Below are 22,410 nucleotides of genomic sequence, written 5' to 3'. Positions count from 1 at the left end.
TGTGTCACCTCACCTAGCTTGTCGGTAGACGCAGTGTCGTTGCTGTGGTGTTGTGTTGGGTCGAGGCTGAGCTGTCATCTTTGCTAGCTAACGTAACAGCCACTGTTTTGTCATGTCAAGAGCAGCCTGTCCCCTCACCACGCAGGGCCGTTAACGAGTTACTCTTCTCCAACACAGCCACCTTCGGGGAGGGGAACGGGATAAACATTTTGGGCGGAGAGCGGCAGAGTGAGATGAAATGACAACGTCAACATTACAGGTAGGCTACTGGTTAACGTTAGCTCGCTACAACTGGACATGACATGGTTTAGCTCGCGCTGGACCATTGGAGCTTGAATGTAAGCTAAGGTGCCAGCCAGAACAGCTGACGCTACCGTCGCTAGCGAGACAGTTGAGTTACAGTAGCCTCTCTGACACTACGAACAGTGCTCCTATTATATTGCCTAGAAGATAACAGCGTTAGGTTATACATGTAGCGATACTGGGCTAGCTAACTACACAATACGAAAACAATAATTTAAAATTATTATGGTGGTCGTCATTAAAAAAAACGTTAAACCTATTCTGGAGAACGTTTATAACGGTAGCAGCCGCTCTCTTTTACCGTTATCTTGGCTCCCACACAGTCATCATAACTAAAGACGTACAGAATGGAACATTGAACAATGGGAAATGGCTTGAGGAACAGCACAGTAGAGTAGGCTAGATATTGTTACAGAATATAGGATCATGTTGTATACCTACCATGTTAGCTGTGTAACTTTGTTTTGGTTCAAACTCCTGTGTTGACATGTGCAGACTTTACTGAGTAAAGGTGACTTAACTAACGTGTGTACATACATGGCTCTTCATTTCTCTCTCCCTCCCACCCTAACCCTTGTGGCCCTGTTCCCCTGCAGAAAGCCATAGATCTCGTGACCAAAGCCACAGAGGAGGACAAAGCAAAGAACTATGAAGAGGCCCTGCGCCTGTACCAGCATGCTGTGGAATATTTCCTACACGCCATTAAATGTGACTGAGACACTGTCTGTTTGCAGCCTTCTGTTGGTCCAAAACATTTGTCTGGGTCCATTAACAGCGCTGTCATCTCTTCTCCCCAGATGAGGCCCACAGCGACAAGGCCAAGGAGAGCATACGAGCCAAATGCATGCAGTACCTGGACCGAGCTGAGAAGCTTAAGGACTACCTGAAGAATAAAGACAAACAGGGCAAGAAGCCAGTCAAGGAGGCCCAGAGCAATGACAAGTACGCTGTCTGTATGACCACCTGAATGTGTTGTATCTGTATAGAAATGTATATGTCTGGTTTATGTGATGCCCTTCTACTACGTCATTACCATATGTACTGTATGAGTAGGTTTCCTATGTCTATGCCCTGTCTTTTTTTATTTTTTTATTTTTTTAATCTTTTTTTATTTCTCTTGCTTACCTCTGTTGTCCTTTTTTCAGTTGTGTTACATACACTGAACATCTATAAATAAGGTACACTCTATTATCAGTGAACTTGCTAATGTCGTGGGCTTGGCTGTACTTGTGTCTGTGTGTCCGGTCTAGGAGTGACAGTGACAGTGAGGGGGAAAATCCAGAGAAGAAGAAACTGCAGGAGCAACTTATGGGTGAGTAAGGCTGCAACATTTTGTATAGAGACAGTGCGGAACGCGTCATAATCGGAGGCCACGCCCATCGTGGGGGAAAACAATTCACAGTTCAATGTTTTCCCCCACAATGGGCGTGGCCTATTTCATGCACTGTCTCTATGAAACAATAACATTAGCACTGAGGCTCAGTGGAGTTATTGAGGTCTTATTAAGTTAACAAGCAGCTTTTAAAAGAGTTTCTTGGTTGTGGTCAGTGTTAATCAGCTTGTGCTCTGTGTGTCCAGGTGCTATTGTGATGGAGAAGCCCAATGTCAGGTGGAACGATGTGGCTGGACTGGAGGGAGCTAAGGAGGCTCTGAAGGAAGCTGTTATCCTGCCCATCAAGTTCCCTCACCTCTTTACAGGTAGGGCCAAAAAAAAAACGTGTGTTGAGATGATGTTCGTTAAAGATGGTTATTTAGCATTATAATCATGGCATTACCCCTTTAATGGACTACAGCTTTCCATCTGTTGGCTTGCAGCAGTAAATGTCTTCATGCTAACATCCATGCCTGTGAACTGTCCACTGTCCAGGCTGGACTGCTAGAACAGACTGTGTGACAGTACCTGAGTCATTGGTAGCTATGTATTGTACTATAACATCATTTGTATTACTGTGTGTTGTCAGGCAAGCGGACCCCGTGGAGAGGCATCCTGCTCTTTGGCCCTCCGGGGACAGGGAAGTCCTACCTGGCTAAAGCTGTGGCCACCGAGGCCAACAACTCCACCTTCTTCTCTGTGTCCTCCTCCGACCTCATGTCCAAGTGGCTGGGAGAGAGTGAGAAGTACGTGTCTCTGTCATGGGGAATAGACAGGCTTTTTTGTGGTGCAAAAATATAGCAGAAAAAGTGTTCTATAACTCCTTTGAGATGCTATTTTAATGTGGGGTTGATTCAGCCTAAAACTACAATATAAAACCTGTTCCTTCATCACTTTGAATGAACAAGTGAAAATGTTAGTTTCTACAGACACGGAGAGCCATGGAATAAGGCCTTTCGCAGTGCTTTGTCATTACATGAAATGAGTTCTCTTTTTTCAACAGACTTTCAAAAATTCAATCAAAAATAACAATAGTAAAGCTCTTGGGTAGTGGAGCTGCTCAAACACAGTGTAGTGGTGGACTATTACACACACACAACTCCCCAGTAAAGCCATTACCAATCCAGCTGGCAGCACTGACCGTCTCTGTGAGGGAAGATCCCCCATGAGGCTTCCTTCTCGTCACGGCAGACCTGGGTTTGAATTCGGCCCGGTTCGCTCTCTGCATGTCATTCCCCTCTGTGTCTCATTTTATCTCTGCCTCCCCAAATTGTCTAATATTTTTTTTTAAAAGCGTAAATTACAAAAAATAATCTTAAAAAAGAACAGTGCCTACTAATATGATGTGGTTGTGCCTTGCTCCATGCTCTCTCTCTCTCTCTCCCAGGCTGGTGAAGAACCTCTTTGACCTGGCTCGCACACACAAACCCTCCATCATCTTCATAGACGAGGTGGACTCACTGTGTGGCTCCAGGAACGAGAACGAGAGCGAGGCCGCCCGCCGCATCAAGACTGAGTTCCTGGTCCAGATGCAGGGTGAGTGGAACCACGACACAGCAGCAAGGGCTGCCCCCCCACCCTCACCCCTCTGGGAGGCCATCCAGCAAATCATCAGTCGGAACCTCCGCAGTCCACGTAGATTCTTACCTTTTAAAAAAAATGTTTTGCTGTTGTCGGTGTGCATTACAATAAAAGATAATAAAAAAAAGCAAAACACTGACAACAACTTGTCAGGCCAGTAGGTGGCAATAATGTGTCAAGTTAAACACCATTGTCAAACACAATAAAAGAACCTTGTGAAAATGAAACTCCCTTTGGCGAAGGGTGTTTACTAAAAGCTCTGTTTTCATGTTTTCACCATTGTCATGTTGACGGCAGGCCAAATATCTCATTCCAATGCAACTTTTTCTGATTTGCAAATAGTGTCACAAATATAGTCAAACCTCTGGATTGAACAGGCAGATCTGATTGGTTTGAGAAGGTTCTGTGTCGGGAACAGTCCTACAAATCAGACTGATGCACATTGCACAGTGAAGAATACACACCCAAAGATCATATGTTTTTATTTATATATTGACATACAGAGTGTGAATGCATGGCACATGTAAAACAGGCTACCATATACAGTATTGCAGTTCAAGCAGTCTCTACTGCAGCTCTACAGTATACAGTATAGAAAGCTCCATAGCCCTGTATGGACACAGGCTAATGCTCATACAGAGTTAACTGAAGCTCTTTGCTTTTGAAGGTGTTGGAAACAACAACGATGGAATCTTAGTGCTGGGAGCCACCAACATCCCCTGGGTGCTGGACGCTGCCATCCGCAGAAGGTCGGTCATTAAGCTCATGGATGTTATGAAGAGCTGCTGATTGGAATGTGCCATTGAATGACTATCCAGGCTAAATTGATCTGTTAAGGGCTAGGACTAGATACGTTCCTTTACTGTCTTCTACCCCCTTTCCAGCATGTAGAATGTGTGTCTGTTTTTTTGTTTTTTGTTTTTTATTCATCTACTACTATTTAAACTTTTTTAATTGTTTTTGTTGCTTTCATGTTCGAAATAAAGAAATCAATCAATCAATCAATGAGAACCTGTCCCTCTGTGGTGCTCCAGGTTTGAGAAGAGGATCTACATCCCCCTGCCAGAGGAGCCAGCCCGCTCCCAGATGTTCCGTCTGCACCTGGGCAACACTCCACACAGTCTGAGTGATGCAGACCTGAGGCAGCTGGCTCACAAGACAGAGGGCTACTCTGGAGCAGACATCAGTGTCATAGTACGGGACGCACTCATGCAGCCTGTCAGAAAGGTCCAGTCTGCTACGCACTTCAAGAAGGTGACACCATGACAAAGCTCAAGAAGAAAAACAAAAAGCATGTTCAATCTATAAAAGTGTCAGTCCAATCCCTGACGTGTTGACTGTCTTCTTCAGGTTAGCGGTCCGTCTAGAAGCAACAGCCAGCTGATGGTAAACGACCTGTTGACCCCCTGTTCCCCTGGAGACCCTGCTGCCATAGAGATGACCTGGATGGAGGTGGCTAGTGATAAGCTCCTGGAGCCCATAGTGTGCATGGTGAGACACTCTGCCTCTATAGGAACAACCACACGTCAGAGAGACCCGCAGACAGATAAGTTGCCAGCTGTCACACAGCGACGTGACTCATAAATACAGCTCTCATTAATACACTGTCTTTCTTTAATAACCGGTATTAATAAAGCATTTACCCTGCGGGTTAGTCGTATTGCTAGCGTGGGAGTACAGAATAGCGCGTGTGAAGAAAATGATTTGCTTGTGTAGGCGTACACGTTTTATTGCTCGCTCGACATATGATATATCTCACCCTCGTTATCTGCGATCCGCTGGCCCAGATTAATTTCCACAATAACCAATAAGGAGAGTAATGATGTAATGACCTACGGCCAAGTCACTGACTGACTGACTGACTGACTGACTGACTGACTGACTGGCTAACTGACTGACTGACTGACTGACTGACTGACTGACTGACTGACTGGCTGACTGGCTGACTGACTGGCTGACTGGCTGACTGACTGACTGGCTGACTGGCTGACTGACTGGCTGGCTAACTGACTGACTGACTGACTGACTCACGTTTGGTGGAATTCAGGCTTAAAAAAATCTAAGTGATTCAAAAACAGTTTTTTCACTAACCTTTGACATAAGCCACTCTCTAATGAGTCATATAGTCAAAATCATGTTTAGGATTTTTTTTTTTTATTGATTTTTCTTTTAAATCGATTTTTTTTAATATTTTTATGTAAACAAGGTCCGTTGGCCTAAAATTCCAAAACCAAGGGAAATATTTGTGGTAATGGGTTGGACTCAAGTCAGAGTAAAGGTGTAACACAAAATGTATTGACAATTTATACTTTAGGCTTTAAAAAAACACCAAACCGTTTGGGGTCAAAATGACCCCAGAGGACCATGGGTGTAAGTCAGTCGGGAGTACATTAGGAGGGTTAAGTTCCAATGATCATCCCTTACATTGTGTTTTTGCGGGAGATTAAAGGTTCAGTAAGCGGAATGGTCAGTTTAGCTAACTAACCCTAACAGTGACTGCAGTTAGCAGTCAGACCCTGTAAGAAGGAGACAATGATGTCCATCTAACTGGCCTCTCTCTCTCTGTCTTTCCGTTTCAGTCGGACATGCTGCGCTCTCTGACCACCACTCGTCCCACAGTCAACACTGAAGACCTGCTGAAGGTGCAGAAGTTCACAGATGACTTTGGGATGGAGGGCTGATCCAGAGGCTCACTCCCCCCTCATCCCCCCTCTTTCTCCCCTCCCCTCCCACTCTACCTGCTGTACCATCCCGTCTGCTTCCTCTCAGCTAAGCGCTTGGTTCAACTGCCCCTCACGGGTCTGAAGAAATAAATGACTGGTTCTGTCGGAGCGAAGAGGTTCCAGTATTTTATGAATTCCCTTTTGGAGGAAGTTGACCAAACGCTACAGTAGAAAAAAAACCTTTAGTGTGATTGGGTAGTTTGGACAATAGAGCCCCCATGTCCTCCCCCCCCCCCCCCCCCATTTCAGACGGTCTGTTACAGAGAAGCTCCAGCGTATTCACTACAAGAACTTCTCATCTTAACCTGCAATGAGCGCCAGGAAAGAAAGCGTGAAGTTTGTCCCCATTCTATCTGACTGAAGGACTGTACATTCTGTTGGCCATTGTGCACTTTTTTTTATTATCTTTTTTATTTTTATTATTGCAATGACGGATAGTGATGTTTGAAGAAGAAACAAAAGAACAAGAATAGTTCTCCTGCCAGGTGTGTGAATGTGTGTGTTGATGAAACTTGTGTATGTTTTTAATGTATATGTCTGTGTTGAGAGCACTGATATTTAGTTATTTGATGACTTGCTGCCTCAGTGTTACTCTACAGCTCTTTGTGTCTTCATGGGGCCTGTAGTTCTTCTAGCAGCTGTCTGAGCGAGGCGTTCATGGTCAAGACTAATAATACAAGACATGTGCGCGACAGAGCCAAACACATTTTCTCAATTTAATTGTAAAGGATCATTCTGTAGCAGTTTTGGAGATTTCACATTCTTCTTCGGTGGATGGTGTTTGTCAATTTGCTGTGATGTTGTAAATGTTGAAATGACCCTTTATGGAATTTAAACATCTACAATTGTGGGCAATCAAGTGGAGTTTCTGCACTGCATTTCCCATAAGACACCTGTCTGAGCTGTCCTGTGACTTTTTCCATTCTTGGAGTTGCTTTGGTTCAAGTTGGTGTGTTTCTGTAGCAGTGTGTTCAGCATTGATTGTGTCAATTCTAAACGTAAATACTTTTCGTTTTCTCACAAATGAATGTTTTGATTTGTTTTGTCCTGGCAGACATTGTTCGACAGACAGTGTGTTCTAAAACTTTATTTATACAACATGTTTGACTGCACCTTGACATGTCATTTGACGGACTTATAGAGATACAGTATGTTTACACTTGAAGTATTTCATCTGTTGATGTTCCCTGACAGCGCTCAGAAGGTCCTGAGTTTTGTTCATTTTTTGGGAGGCAGTTCACACACCATGTGTATCCCAAGACACACCATGTGTATCCCAAGACATATTTTTCGATTGATGTCTGTTGGGCTGGCTTTCCTTTTCCATCTTGTATAGTATGGGTCCTGTTGTTAGCTAACAGACACTATTAGGAAAGCTAGCCCTGCTGGCTATCAAGAATGCAGGATCACACAGTCAAGTCTTTGAAATCAAACTCCTATTGGATGTTTGCTCTGTACCAACTCTCTGACCTCTTCACTGTCGCATCAGGACCACAGGCTCGTGCGGCTAACTCCGAACTAGCTCAGTGCTAACATGGCTCAGTGCTGTGCGTCTGTGGTAAAGCTACTTCCTGGTTCAGTGGGAGGTCAGGTATTAACCTACCACTGGCCATCATACCATTACTACTCATTTATCCTGCATTAATAAAAAACTGACATTTCAAATAAAGCAAGACATACTGTGGTTGGTGCTTTTCCTTTTTTTATTAAATTCAAGTTCAGTATTTTACCTCAAGGACACTTAATTGGACCTGTGGCTGGTCCTAGACACTAATGTGAGGATCACACTCTTTGAATCAGGCAGATTCTTCTACTTGGATCCATTGCTATCAACATACTCCTAAGATGTCCTTCACACACTGTGGGCACAGCTCAAGCACGTTGGTTCACTTCCTACTTGTCGTGCCTTTACTACTTTTATTGCATTGTTGATGTGAGGTTAGTCCTAACTTTCTCCTCACCACCTTCACCTTTCTCATTTTCCAGACAATAGCAGCGATACAAATATGATATTACAGAAACATGAGAGTTACAGCCTTTTTTTAACTCCCACATCATCTCTGTAACATTAGAGTGAACACTGAGGAGTCCAGCAGTTAACGCCACTCACAATTAATAATGACACTTTATGGAATTTAAACATCTACAATTGTGGGCAATTAAGTGGAGTCTGCACTGCATTTCCCATAAGACACAGTTTGTTGGCTTCCTCTGGAACTGTTATTAAAGATGCAGTGTGTAATATGGGAATATCCCAGGCTGATATTTGGTTCTAATGTCAGTATGGTTGGCATCTCCCTCACACTTTGCTCCGTTTGGTTGGTCTCTGCTCTGCCACGGGAGCGGCGCGCTTGTTGCGGTGGTGGGGGAAGGTTGGCATCAGCTCCGGCTCACAGGCTGGAACAAGACAGACAAGATTAATGACTTACTGTAGATCAGAAAGAAGGGTGCACAGCCAACACAGCTTTTCACTCACGGAGAGGCTTCTCTTTGAAGTAGGAGCTCTCCAGACAGTCTTTGGAAGAAGCCCTGGGGTCAGGAGAACACACAACAATCAGTCAGAGTTTTACATGTATCAAAAAAATGTATATGTTTCTGGCATTTTTTAGGCCCTTCCCCATTAGCAGTGTGGTCCCTGAATAGGGCTGTTCAGACGCACAGGGGTCTGCCGAAAACAGCTATCACTCATCCCAGCTGCTAGCGACCTTTAGCCTGTACCGCTGACGTGTAGGGTTCTGACTAGAAGCTCCCAGTCCATTCATACCTGCCCCCGTTATCAGACGCCCCATCGCCGCCAGACTTCAACCAAAATAAGGTAGATACACCTAGGTCAAAAGTGGATACCTGCGCATGGAACTTTAAAGTGTAAAAGGTAGCCTTCCCCAGTAGCACTATCTTCGCCAGGAAGAGGTAAACCTAGTGGTCCCAAGACAACCAGTCCCCATCCTGACTGCAGGAGGCTGCCGGGTCCTTCATATGTTTAGGCCTGACTATTGTGCACCGCCAGCACACTGCTTTTCTGTCAGGGTTTGCTCCCTTAGCATTTGCCTAAAGAGGCTGACCCACAATGCAGTGGAGCAATATCCATAGCAGGGTGTGTGTATTCCTGGAACTTCCAACAAACAGCTGCTTTTTATATTTTAAATTAAATAAAATTTGTATTAATAAAAAATAAAATAAAAAATAAAATGTATGCAGCCTATTTTATTGACCTGTTCTGCACTTTTCTGATGTTGGAACTGACAGGACTACATGAACTATTCTATTCTGTTCTTGTGATCACCATGGACACGTGATTCTGTTTTTGTTTTGTTCTTTTAATATCCTGATTGCCATGGTAACATACTTTTACTTATGAATGACAAGTTTGAAAAATGCCTTTGTAATAAATATAATGCTTTTATAATATTAAATTAAAATAATAATAATAATAATAATAATAATAATAATAATAATAATAATAATAATAATAATAATAATAATTCATGAATATATGTAAAAACTTCCTGAAAATGATGTTTATGGCTAGGATTATGATACAATATTAATTTTTGAAAACTTTGTAAATACAGAAGATGTCAGTCTCATTGTTAAAGAAGTGTGAGAAGAGACAACATACCCATATTCATCACAGACTATCTGACAAAACACTCCGACGTTTTGGATGCCGTTTGATAATTATCTTCTAAACATATTCATAGGCTACATCTATTCATCAAGTTTCATCCAAAATGTTTCACTTTTAACCCATTGATGACGGCTGCTGCGCGATGCCACAATGTATCTCCTGCCTGATGCTGCATAGCGCAGCATTGTTACTTTATCTAATTTTCATGGCGCACGCAGCATAGAATGCACCGTCATTGGTTCAAATACACAAGAGGTGGGTTTTGTTGATTTTTTAAGACCACGTGACCATCCAAATGTGTGGTTTGCCGAAAATCACGTCAATCAAAAAAAAAATAATGAAAAAAAATATGCCAGCTGTGTCCGCGATAGTGTATTACAGAACAGTTAATGGCGTTCGGAGCGCAGAATCTAGGCCTACTATAGACTACTGACGAAAATCACACAACACATTGCATCTATTTATTAACAATATTTATGAATTTAGGCTATATTTTGCTGCTCCAACTCAAATTCAGCCCAGCCAGGCGATAGTTAAGTTTCAGTTTCGTTTTCATCTCCGTGGTATACAGCCGTTTGGACCAGCTGATCGGCTCCCGACAGCCTGAGTCAGTCTGCGTTCCAGTTGTACTGGGAAGTCGGATTTATGGTGCCAGTGATAACTGAACTAAATAATAAAATAAAGCTATCTTCTCTTTCCTATATCTGTCTATCTTTATCCCTCCACTGCACACTCAGTCACAACTATACATGCTAAAAGGAAGCAGGATTATAACCTCATTTAGCACATTATTTTTAAATATTTTATATTATTTATTTATTTATTTTCTCCCCCATCTAATTTTGACGATTTTTAGAAAAATTTGTTGGTTTGTAAGCGCTAAGGGAGCATGTTTAAATAAAACCTGTGAACCTTAACTTTTAAATGTATTTTATTTCATGTTTCTATGTGCTACACAGGCTTAGATATTAAGGTTTTGGTAGACTTGACAATTCGTAAAAAAAATTCAGAAAACCCTCAGGCATTAAGGACATGCATCCTAGATTGCCATAGTCATCAATGGGTTAACCAATATTATAAATTGAAAGGGAGCCAAACACAGACACACACACAGACACACACAGACACACACACACACACACACACACACACACACACACACACACACACACACACACACACACACACACACACACACACACACACACACACACACACACACACACACACACACACACACAGTGTATGTGCATCATGGCTGTACCTGCGCTGTGGGTTGTACATGAAGAGCAGGTTGAGCAGCCTGTGTCCGGCCTCTGACAGCCAGGTGAACTTATTCTTCAGGTTGTTGTACGGCTGCTTCCGAAGACTGTACTGACCAATGAGGGGCAGTTGAGAGAAACCCTGACACATACACACAAACACTTTCAATTTGGCATTTTCATTTTAAAAGGGTAACATATTATTATGCTCATTTTCCATTTCGAAAATTGCTATTTGGTTTCTACAAGAAAAACTTTTTCATGTAAAAAAATAAAAAAGCCTTTATATTTCTCAGTGCCATTGCTGAATCTCCTCTTTCCAGCCTCTGACTCTTTAAGCCCCGCCTTCCAAAAAAGCCCAGTCTGCTCTGATTGGCCCTGAGCCTAATGCCTCATTTCCACCGAGTAGAGTGGGTCGGGTCGGAGCGGCTCAGAGCGGGACAGCTCACTTTTAAGAATCTCGGTGGTGTTTCCACCGCCGACCCTATCCTTACTGGTGGGGCGGGGTTTAGGCTGGACTGCGATAGCCGCCGCAAGAATATCGGTCAAACTATCGGGCTGTGGAACAACTGTGGTCAAGCCAGCGGTCTCTCGTTTTTGCTTGGCCAAACCAGCCGCTTCTTTATTTATTCCCCCTGTGTTGTGAGCGTATTACGCCGGTAATCGCACAGAGACGGCTTGGTGCAAGCCAACAGACAGTGAGCGAACAGCGCTGGCTGCGGCAACTACGTGACATCGTAGCAGTGGGACACTGTGTAGCCAACTGATTCATTTAATGAAGAGGAAAAACACCACACAATAAACAGTGCTGTGCTCAGATTTTTTGCCAAAACACAAGACTCTCTTCACTCTTGCCGAGCGGAAATTATTCTTTCGACCAATCAACGAACGGCAGTGTGCAGCTCCACCTCCGGTAATGGGAGCGGCTTAGATCGGTTAGGCTCGCTTATGCCTCGTTTCCAGTAGAGCGGGTCGGATCGGAGCGGTTCGGTCCGGGTAGTTTGGCTTTTCATTTGCCAAAAGTTGGGTAGGGTACGGTTTAAGCGCACCTAACCGCTCTGAGCCGCTCCCAATCTCAGTACTCCTCCGTAGGGGTACTAGCCGCCTGAAAGGGTGCCGAAAAAGCGGAGCTACACACTGCCGTCATTTGATTGGTCAAAAGAATCATTTCCGCCATGTGTAGCCTAGTCATCTCGGCAAGAGTGAAGATAGTCTTGTGTTTTGGCGAAAATGTGAGCACAGCACTGTTTATTGTGTGGTGTTTTTCCTCGCCAATAAATTAATCAGTTGGTTACACTGTCTCTATGAGTTGCACCGAGCCGTCTCTGTGTGTTTACGCCATAGATAGTAGTAAATACACGCTCACAACAACACGTGGGGAATAAATAAAGAAGCGGCTGGTTTGACCAAGCAAAAACGAGAGACCGCTGGCTTGACCACAGTTGGTCGAAAGAATCATTTCCGCCTTGTGTAGTCACCTCGGCTAGAGTGAATAGAGTCTTGTGTTTATTGTGTGGTGTTTTTCCTCATCATTAAATGAACCAGTTGGCTACACTGTGTCTGCTACGATGTCACGTAGCTGCTGCAGCCAGCGCTGTTCGCTCACTGTCTCTATCAGTTGCACCGAGCTATCTCTGTGCACACAACAACACGGGGGGAATAAATAAAGAAGCGGCTGGTTTGACCAAACAAAAACGAGAGACCGCTGGCTTGACCACAGTTGTTCCACAGCCCGATAGTTTGACCCACATTCTGGCGGCGGCTATCGCAGTCCAGCCTAAACCCCGCCCTACCAGTAAGGGTAGGGTCATAAACCCCGCCCTAACAATAAGGATAGGGTCGGCGGTGGAAACACCACAGAGATTCTTAAAAGTGAGCTGTCCCGCTCTGAACCGCTCCGACCCGACCCGCTCTACTCGGTGGAAACGAGGCATTATATCCATACCCTATCCAACTTTTGGCGAATGGAAAGCCAAAATAACCGGACCGAACCGACTCAGTGGAAACGGGCATATCTGCCGGCTTTAATCTAACTGCCAGTTAGATTGCGGGGTATATTGGGGTGAGGTTTATCACAGGTGGAGGTAGTGCTAAGTTAGGTTTGTAATAGGTAAAAAAGCTGTTGGTTTCTCCCCTTATGGCGTCATAAAGGGAAAGGAATCGGACGGGGATTTTTGAACACAAGTTTTCAGAAAAGTTGAGGTGGAGAAGAGAGGGATGTTTTCTCTCATACTTAGGAAGTCTCTAGTCACAGCGGGGACACATATGAATGTTGAAAACCCATGACAGAGTAGGTTTGCATAGTAGGTGAGCTTTAAAATCATCAGTCATCACAGACACAGTGAAGGGCTGAGGGTCTCACCGGCCAGATGTTCTCATTGGGCGTTCCCAGCAGCTGGACGATCAGGTCTACCTGCTGGATCTCAGAGCTTCCAGGCAGCAGAGGTTTGTGAGCCAGCAGCTCAGCCACGATGCAGCCCACCGCCCTGCCAACACACAACATGCCTCCTTATATGGTGCAACACAAAGTATGGAAAACCCCCCATTGTCATTGAGGATAAGAAAAATGGTGGACTAACAGCGGTTAAATGCAGACGCTAATGTTATCATGCTATGCTTAAAGTAGGGCTAGCTCTACTGCGACATCTACAGGAGCAGAAAAAGAAAACTCTTTTCATTTGTTTCAAAATACCAATTTTTGGAGCTGGAAATCAATACAGAGGTCAAGAAAATAAATATCACTTTATATTGCCGTATGTATTTTTTAAGCACAGCCCTGTCATAAGCACATTTTCCTTTGAAGGTGTTCTAAGATGTGACAGGTGCGTGAAGTGGACTGGCATGTGTGTTTTTTGTGTGTGTTGGAGCCTCTCACCACATATCCAGAGCTGTCGTCTGGGTCTTGGTCCCTAAGAGGAGCTCTGGAGCTCTGTACCTGCAGACACATGAAGAACATGCTGATTTAATAAAGCTAATAAAGAAGGATTACTAAGAGAAAGTAAGTTCCACTGAACAACGTAAGCAGAACAAGGCTTTATCTGGAGTGTAGGGCACATGTACGTGGATAGAGTCTGTCTAGAGAGGTGTTTCTACAGTACATATGGAGACACTCACCACAGTGTGACCACTCTGGGAGTCATGGGCTGCTGGGGGATGCCATACATCCTGGCCAAGCCAAAATCAGCTGTAGACAGCAAATAACAAAAACCATTGGAAATATACTGATTGTATGAATGCTTCAACTAACAATTATTGTTATTACTTTTTGGGAATTTTTAAAATAATCAATTAATCCTAGTTGATAAAAATGTCAGAAAATAGTGAAAAAACTATTTTAAAAACTTGTTCTTCACTCAAAAAAAGAAAAAGGAAAAGTAAAGGCAGTAAACCATCTGATTTGAGGAGCTGGAACCAACAAATATTTGGCATATTTTGCTACGTAAATGACAAATTATAAATTGTGTAAAGTGTTTTTGATAATTTTTCTGCCAAAGAGTGTGAGCGACTAGGCATTAAAAAAAGTCATTTCACAAATTAAGCAGGGACCTCTTTCTGGCTTTATCCAAAACTTTCAAACACATTTTCCTGTTCTTCAGCAAATGAACAAATAGATTTTGCTCAGTTGAAAAAGTCAGAGTTGTGTGGTTGAACATTCAGGATGATAGTCTTTGACCGTGCAGTACACAACGGCACACTGGTCAAACACAATAGACTTTAGGGCCCAAGCGTAATTGGACATGGTACATACAGTATGGCCTAATGTAAGTGCACTCTTAGAAAAGAGGGTGTAGTATGTTTTAAATGAGCGGATATATGAATCAACACAAGAGAGAGCTCCAGGGGTTGGTTATGATGACTCACCTATCTTAACACAGCCTTTGTCAGTCATCAGCAGGTTGGACACCTTCAGGTCCCTGGAGATAAGACAGGAGAGCAGATTGAGCCAGCTGGCAGGTACAGCATGTTACTGTACGGGTCAAGCTGCTCCCACTGACAGCTTTAAGTCTCTCTGAACACACACATGCACATCAGCATCTCTTGGCTTAGCACATACAGTCCCCTCCAAAAGTATTGGAACAGTGAGGCCAATTCCTTTATTTTTGCTGTAGACTGGAAACATTTGGGTTTGACACCAAAATATGAATATGAGACAATAGAACAACATTTCAGCTTTCATTTCCAGGTATTTACATCTGGATCTGATACACAACTGAGAAGATATCATTATTTGTAAAGGAACACCACATTTTTAGGTTAGCAAAAGTTTTGGAACAGATAGACTTAAAATTAATTAAAGTGAATAAGACTTAATATTTTGTTGCAAATCCTTTGCTTGCAACAACTGCATCAAGCCTGTGACCCATTGACATCACAAAACTTTTGCATTCTTCTTTGGTGATGCCTGTCCAGGCTTTCACTGCAGCCTTATTCAGTTGCTGTTTGTTTACTCTCTTCGGTCTCCTCTTTATCAGGTAAAATGCATGCTCTATAGGGTTTAAGTCTGGAGATTGACTTGGCCAGTCTAAAACCTTCCATTTCTTGCCCCTGATGAACTCCTTTGTTGTGTTTTGGATCATTATCTTGCTGCATTATGAAGGATCTTCCTATCAGTTTGGTTGCATCTTTCTTTATATTGTCAGACAAAATGTTTGTGTAGACTTAGAGTTCATTTTGCTGTTGCCATCATGTGTTACATCATCAATGAAGAATAATGAGCCCATCCGAGAAGAAGCCATGCAAGCCCAAGCCATGACATTGCCTCCACCGTGTTTCACAGATGAGCTTGTATGTTTGGGGTCATGAGTAGATCCTTTCTTTCTCCAAACTTTAGCCTTTCCATCACTTTGGTAAATGTTCATCTTGACAACAACACAGTAACACATGCCATGCCTGGGTTTAACTGCCACTATGCCTGTGTCCTTCCATTTCCTGTCAACGTTCCCTACAGTCGAAATTGACAATTGAAACCTTTGGGAAAGCTTCTTGAAGCCTTCCCCTAAACCATGACAATGAACAATCTTTGTTTTTCAGATCTTTTGGGAGCTGTTTTGATGATCCCATTCTGTCTCACTTCAGCAGAGAGTCAAAGAGAAGTGCAACTTGCATTTAGGCACCTAGAAAAAAAATTCTCATGATTAAACAGACATTTCTATGAGGTTCAAGGCTTAACAACATAATCCAACCAACTTTGTGTTTAAAGTCATCAGTTTTACATGCCGTTACAGGCATTAAAATCAACAAAACCACAAGGGTTCCTATATTTTTGCACAGCCAGTTTTTCACATTTTATTTTATTTCATACAACCAAATACTGCTTTTCAAAATATCTTTGTTTGGAAAACATCCCAGTACTTAGCTGTTCCTGGTAAATTAAAGACATACCACTTTTATCTTTTTTTTGTGAAAGCAGAGTCAATTATAATGCCGGCTGAGAGGGGTTCCAAAATGTTTTCATATGACTGTATATAATACATTTTTATAGAGTGTCTCCATAATTGATGGATTAAAGAGGTAATTGTAGAGACAAACAATAACCTTTTTCTCGACCAATTAAGAACTGACCTACATCTCTGTGTGAGCTGTAAAACTCCTTAGCTCCTTAGCTCTGTGTCCCCAGATCAATCCACTTAGTTAATGTCACTGCCTGGCACAGTGAGCCACAGTAGGACCAAGAAAAACACCCCGACCCATTCCACTCTGGACCTCCTCCTCTATGACCTTCCAGGCAGCAGTCAACATGTATAAATAAGACACCTCTCAGACACCTCTGCAAAGAAGGCCTTAAGCTTTGGTTGTCTGATATCCACACCTTTACATGCAGAGCCGGCCCGAGGCATAAGCGAACTAAGCGGCCGCTTAGGGCCCCCGACTGCCAGGGGGGCCCCCTCCTTTTTTTTTAGTTTGTGTGTTTGATATTAACATCATATTATGCAAATGTTAGTTATCATACAAAAAAAGGAATAAAATGTTTTGGTCTAGATAATTAATAGCCTAAAAATGTTATCAGTTCATCTGGGAGGAAATCCGAAATTATCTGATCCTGTCACGTTCACATCCATGCACAGTGTGTATTGAGTTTATTTAAAAACAATTGGAAATGGGGCTGCCCTCAGTTGCCCATGCACTGTGTATAGTCTATAGCCTATTTCAGCCTCGTCTGTGGAAAAAAAGATACAGTAGCTGGACAACAGAGTTCTTCTGCTTCGCTCCTCTCACTGCATTTAAATGCATTCATTATATTACAGAGAAATATGTCCCGTAAAAGAAAAAGAGCTCCAAGCCCAACCCAGAGGACCCTCCATAATATTTCATTTTATATTAATATTTTTATGGAAAATCCATGTGTCTTTCTTCAATAGCTTCTAATTCATCTGACCCAGTGTCTCCAAATTATTTGTTCACACAAAATTTCTCAGATTTAGCCTCTTAATTTTCCTCTCAAAGTGCACCAGATTCATGCATTTCACTTTAAAAAGGTTAAAAAAATCTGCACAGTGGAGGCACTAGCGGAAAACACTGGGTGTGTGAATGATATTTAACAAAGGTCTATAGTTTCAGCAGCGCTAACATTGGAGAGGGGCCCCCAATCATATTTTGCTTAGGGCCCCCTGAAGGCTTGGGCCGGCTCTGTTTACATGAACCATTAATAGTTGATGGAACTGTTGCCACAATATAAATATTTACATAACATCCATAATATTGTAGGATGGAATTCTGCCTGAAAGGAAAATTTGGGGCTTTTTGGATGCTGAAGTGCTCTGTAAAGCACTTTGAATGGCCTTGTGTCTGAATTGTGCTATATAAATAAACTTGCCTTGCCTAATATGTTCTATAGGTGTGTATATACATTAGAGCCTCTGGACACCTGGTCAAAAATATTAATAATCAATATATGATAACAAAGTTTGGTGTCTAAATAAGCTTAAACAAAAAAATGTATTGCAATTAATTGTTCATAAATATTAGAAAATGTTTTTTTTTTTTTTACTGTCTAGACCGTTTGTAAGTAATATGACATAGTAAGTAGGATTTTTTGGCATTTGGGTTTACGGGGGCTTTAAAAAAAAGTCAAGATACATTTCCAAAAAAAATTCAAATTAGGCCTTATGAATAGAAATAGGCTATTGAAACGTTGCAGTTCCTTCAAAAACGATTAGAAGTCTGAGAATAGGCTTTGCACAAATAATAACCACAATGTACCTTGTATTCTGTATAGTGAGGACAGATAGTGGGTTGCCTGACCTGTGTATGATGAAGTTGTGGTGGAGATACTCCAAGCCTCTCAGCAGCTGAAGGACAATACACTTCACCTGACACAGGGCAGGAGAAAGGATATTAGAATGCTTGCAGACTACACACACTGACCCAGCAGTTATTAGATCCATGCACACCAAATGAATGCTGGCCACATAAAACAAGCCGGTTTTATATTTAATTTATAAGTGAATTCACTACAGATCCATGTAGTTCAGGTATGTCCACTGACAACTGTTATCATACCACGGCTGTCACACTCACTACAGTTATTATCACTAGGACTGTGTATTGGCAAGGACTTCACCATTCCATACTCATCATGATACATCATTATATGATATACAATGCATATGGTTATATATTGCAATATTCCACACAGTTCAATGAAAATGTAAAAAATAGCTGAAATTCAAGTTGCTGTGTACGATCTGGGTGGTCTTAATTAGGGCTGTCAAACGATTACAATTTTTAATCAGATTAATCACAGGGTGCTGTGGATTAAAATTCAAATTTTCTCTGTATATTGTTGTATGAACGGAAAGATGAATGACAGAAGGTGGATATGTAAATTAAAAATGTGTCTTTTTATTCATTGAAAATCCAAATGATGGTTTTAATACTGAAAATAAATTAAAATCAAACTAAAATATATGCCTATCTCTTTGCTATGTCTTTGAGCAAATATAGGCTATATAGTGACATTTATTTGGTGAATCCATAGTGTGTGTGTGTGTGTGTGTGTGTGTGTGTGTGTGTGTGTGTGTGTGTGTGTTTGTACGCGCACAAACTATTTCAAATTCAAAACCCTACAATTCAAGGCAACTAGCCGTACTGCAACTAAAATATCGATACTGGAGCTGACGTTAGTTACCATAAAGGTATCATGATGTATTGACGTATCGATATTTTAGCACGGACTTCATTAACACCCTACCAACAATTGAAACACTTTGAATATTTCACTGGTTTCTGCGGTGACAAACAATATGTGTATGGCATGTGATTCCTTAAAATGAGACGATGTATTCTTTTGACTAAGAATTTCCTCAAATTGATTTATTTGATGGATTTCGAGGCGAGAAATGTGAAAATGTGCAGTGTCCAACAAGAAGGCACACGTTAGAGAAAGGTTTAAGCAAAAAAAAAACGGAATAAGAATTCTGTGAGGCCTAAGCAACCAACATTTCCAGAAGGCCTTTTTACTGCTGCACAAAGCAACATCATTGCCAGTCAACAGCTAAATCATTGTATGTCGTGGTTATGAAAATCTTATGAGTGTGTGGAGCTAAATTGTACAAAAGACAATGCAAACAAATCCAGTAGAAAAACAAATAGAGGTACATTTGATTCAGCTGTACATTTCAAACCAAGTAGACACACACACACACACACACACACACACACACACACACACACACACACACACACACACACACACACACACACACACACACACACACACACACACACACACACACACACACACACACACACACACACACACACACACACACACACACACACACACACACACACACACACACACACACACACACACACACACGAATATGAGTGAACATGATTATTTTCTACCTGAGCCTCAGAGAACGGTGTCTGCATGTTTTCCAGCAGACTGGCCAAGTCCTGCTCACAGTAACTCATCACCAGGAACAGACTGAAAAAAAAGTGAGATAAAGTGAGATAAAGTGAGATAATCTAAGAATAGCATCCAGCATTTTAATGTTATCATCTGACCTTCTGATGGCATGTTTTCTCCTTTATGGTGTTTATATATTAATTGATTCTATATTGTGTATTCCTTAATATCTTAAAGTGTAAAGCACTTTAGTTTTTAAAAGTGGTATACAACTTATCCACTGTGACAGGCACACTGCTCGAAACAGGTTGTGGTGTGTGTGTGTGTGTGTCTGTCTGTCTGTCTGTCTGTCTGTCTGTCTGTCTGTCTGTCTGTCTGTGTGCGTGCGTGCGTGCGTACCTCTCCAGTTGGCTGCCAACCACCACTTCTTTCAGCTCCACTATGTTGGGATGTCTGAGCCTAATGAGCAGGGTGATCTCTCTCAGGCTGCTGATAGGAATACCTGACAGACCAAGAGCAGGGCATCACTTTGACAGGACATTTCAAACACTCAACTATAGAAACGCTCACAACACCAGGGCTCGCTCAATCTACTATATACAGGGGATTTGGACACCATGGGACAATTCCTATAAATAAACTGTTGATTGAGATTTATTAATTAAATTCACTGGTTTGACAGGAGGATATGTTGACTGTTACGTCCAACTCAAGGGGCCCACATATCCACACACCTGTACACTATATCAAACTCTTAAAAGGTAGAGTCAGTGATTCTGGAGAATGCTTGTTGTCGAAAGTGAATATCGCCTCACGATCCTAAACCTGTCCGTACTATGTTTGCGCTGAAAAAACAAATCCAGTGTAAATACACATCCTAGGGGCTATCTAGTAGATGTAGAATAGAGTAGATGTAGAGTAAAAGTAGAGTAGAGTAAATATGATTAAGGCAATTATGCTATGAGGCTAACGACATGACTCAGCATTAGAGCAGAAAACTTACCATCCTTCTCTTTGTCCATCCGGACCTTCTTCAGAGCCACTATCCCATCTGACTTTGTGTCTCGGGCTCTGTCTATATTAAGGACAGAACAACTGTTTTTATCTGCATAGGAGTTCAAATATGGCTGATGCTATTATTTTGAACGCGTAGAGACTAACCAATCGTAAAAGGACATTAACTTACACACAATGCCGTATGTTCCTTCTCCTATGCGGTTGAGTTTCTCAAACTCCCTGACACTTCTGCAGCTCCCAAACTGAGGAAAAAGTCAAAAGACAAAGAGGTTCTCTTCACACCACTGAACTCCACGTATCATGCTCATCTCAAGCTTCAGAACACTAAACATACCTTGCGTTCCAAATCACACTTTTTCTTGTTACTATATTACATACTAAAGTACAGAAGAGTTTTAGGGTCACAGGAGAGAGAAACAAATCAGATAAGGAAGTTTTTTTTTCATTATGTCAAGAAATGTCGAGAATAAAGACGAATACTCCAAAATGATATAGGAGTTATTTTGGCATTTATGTATTTCAGCATACTACAATTGACGTCCATGTATTGGGACATCCTAAATCTTTTTCTGGCATACTAAATTGTAGATTGAGCCAATGGATTCAAGTCCCCTTTTGAATATTTTTTGATGAGTTTCAAATGATGGCAATGGGGAAGTATGGGGATGCAACGCAGGGAATGTCAGTGCACTTTGATTATGACATTGCCATATTGAGCAACACAGCAGACCCTGGATGAAATTTGAAAAGAAATAGGGTCAACACCACACATTTGACCACCAAGCTTTGCTCCAAAGAAGTTTTAAGTCCTAAAGAAAAGTGTCCTGAAGGTAAGGAGGACACAGTGGGCACATGGCTTCATGACATGGATAGTTGGCTTGCTTTAACACACAAGCAAATATGCTGGAGAAAGCCAGTAATGGGATTGGCTGCTGCAGGGGACAGAGAGTTAGGCTACTTAATGTAGGCTACAGACAGGAACTTACGTTGATTACATAGCAAAGGAACCTTGGTGTACAAATTAAAAGAGGAACTCACATAAGCTCAGATGACTTATTACGCCAAACCCCATTTAAAAAATCAGCAATTTTAACAACTAGCCTACCTGCTCATTAGTGAACACTGGCTGCCACTTTACTGAAAAGAAAAAGATTGTCCCATTTTTGGTAACGTTTTGGCATGGGTATTTTTTTACATCTTAACTTGAACAGTAGCTGGTTACTATTACTCTTTCTTACTAGTATGTTAGCATAACAGTTTTGAATGATCAAAGTTACATTAAGTGAAAGACCACAAAGGGATTTCCTACTATATTGTATTATGCCCTGGTCAAATATATGCCGAATTTCTTTCTAGGCCACTTGATAGGTGTTAACTTGTTATCTATGAGTAGGCTACTCTATCATCCCTTACAAGTAGTACGTCATTGAACTAGTTGAGTCCTGAACAGAGTATGGCTTCATGTTTCCCCCCATACGGAGCTAATTCTCTTACCCTATCATTTTGGGGCACTGTGAATGTTTTATTGGTCTTGACGGACTTGAGCTTTATAGGGTCCGGTTCGTCCTCTCCTACGGTTTCCATTCCTTCGTTTGAGCTCGTTTTCAACCTCAGAAAGACAGGAGTATGGTCAGATAAGGTTTTAGCTTAACAGGTAGCTGCCGACTATG

General features: G+C 42.0%; 2 protein-coding genes across 2 annotated transcripts; one reads left to right on the top strand and one right to left on the bottom strand.

The window, feature by feature from the left end:
- The first annotated feature begins 60 nt into the window (after positions 1–60).
- Positions 61–7,643, top strand: vps4a (vacuolar protein sorting 4 homolog A). The gene is made up of 11 exons (XM_080027217.1): positions 61–259; positions 900–1,011; positions 1,101–1,245; positions 1,554–1,615; positions 1,882–2,001; positions 2,265–2,421; positions 3,063–3,211; positions 3,924–4,005; positions 4,291–4,510; positions 4,607–4,747; positions 5,836–7,643. The coding sequence occupies exons 1-11, from the start codon at positions 239–241 to the stop codon at positions 5,935–5,937; spliced, it is 1,311 nt and encodes a 436-aa protein (XP_079883343.1). The 5' UTR covers positions 61–238; the 3' UTR covers positions 5,938–7,643.
- A 31-nt stretch (positions 7,644–7,674) lies between these two features.
- cdk10 (cyclin dependent kinase 10) lies at positions 7,675–22,410 on the bottom strand. The gene is made up of 13 exons (XM_080027216.1): positions 22,235–22,410; positions 20,910–20,982; positions 20,727–20,798; positions 20,123–20,225; positions 19,720–19,801; positions 18,112–18,179; positions 14,731–14,783; positions 13,984–14,053; positions 13,745–13,804; positions 13,232–13,355; positions 10,872–11,011; positions 8,456–8,508; positions 7,675–8,376 (listed from the first exon to the last, which is right to left on the bottom strand). Exons 1-13 carry the CDS (start codon positions 22,322–22,324, stop codon positions 8,279–8,281), a joined length of 1,086 nt encoding a protein of 361 aa, XP_079883342.1. The 5' UTR covers positions 22,325–22,410; the 3' UTR covers positions 7,675–8,278.

The sequence above is a fragment of the Ammodytes marinus genome, assembly GCF_949987685.1.
Source record: "Ammodytes marinus genome assembly, chromosome: 5".
Classification (NCBI taxonomy): Eukaryota; Metazoa; Chordata; class Actinopteri; order Uranoscopiformes; family Ammodytidae; genus Ammodytes; species Ammodytes marinus.
The sequence above is the reverse complement of the archived record's forward strand: the minus strand, read 5'-3'. Positions and strand labels throughout refer to the sequence as shown.

Coding starts and splice junctions, on each gene's coding strand:
- vps4a (XM_080027217.1), top strand. CDS start 239: ATGACAACGTCAACATTACAG. Junction 1,012..1,100: donor TTTCCTACACGCCATTAAAT/GTGACTGAGACA, acceptor TCTTCTCCCCAG/ATGAGGCCCACAGCGACAAG. Junction 4,748..5,835: donor TGGAGCCCATAGTGTGCATG/GTGAGACACTCT, acceptor TTTCCGTTTCAG/TCGGACATGCTGCGCTCTCT.
- cdk10 (XM_080027216.1), bottom strand. CDS start 22,324: ATGGAAACCGTAGGAGAGGACGAACCGGACCCTATAAAGCTCAAGTCC. Junction 20,983..22,234: donor CAGTGCCCCAAAATGATAGG/GTAAGAGAATTA, acceptor CTTTTTCCTCAG/TTTGGGAGCTGCAGAAGTGT. Junction 14,784..18,111: donor CACAACTTCATCATACACAG/GTCAGGCAACCC, acceptor TCTTATCTCCAG/GGACCTGAAGGTGTCCAACC.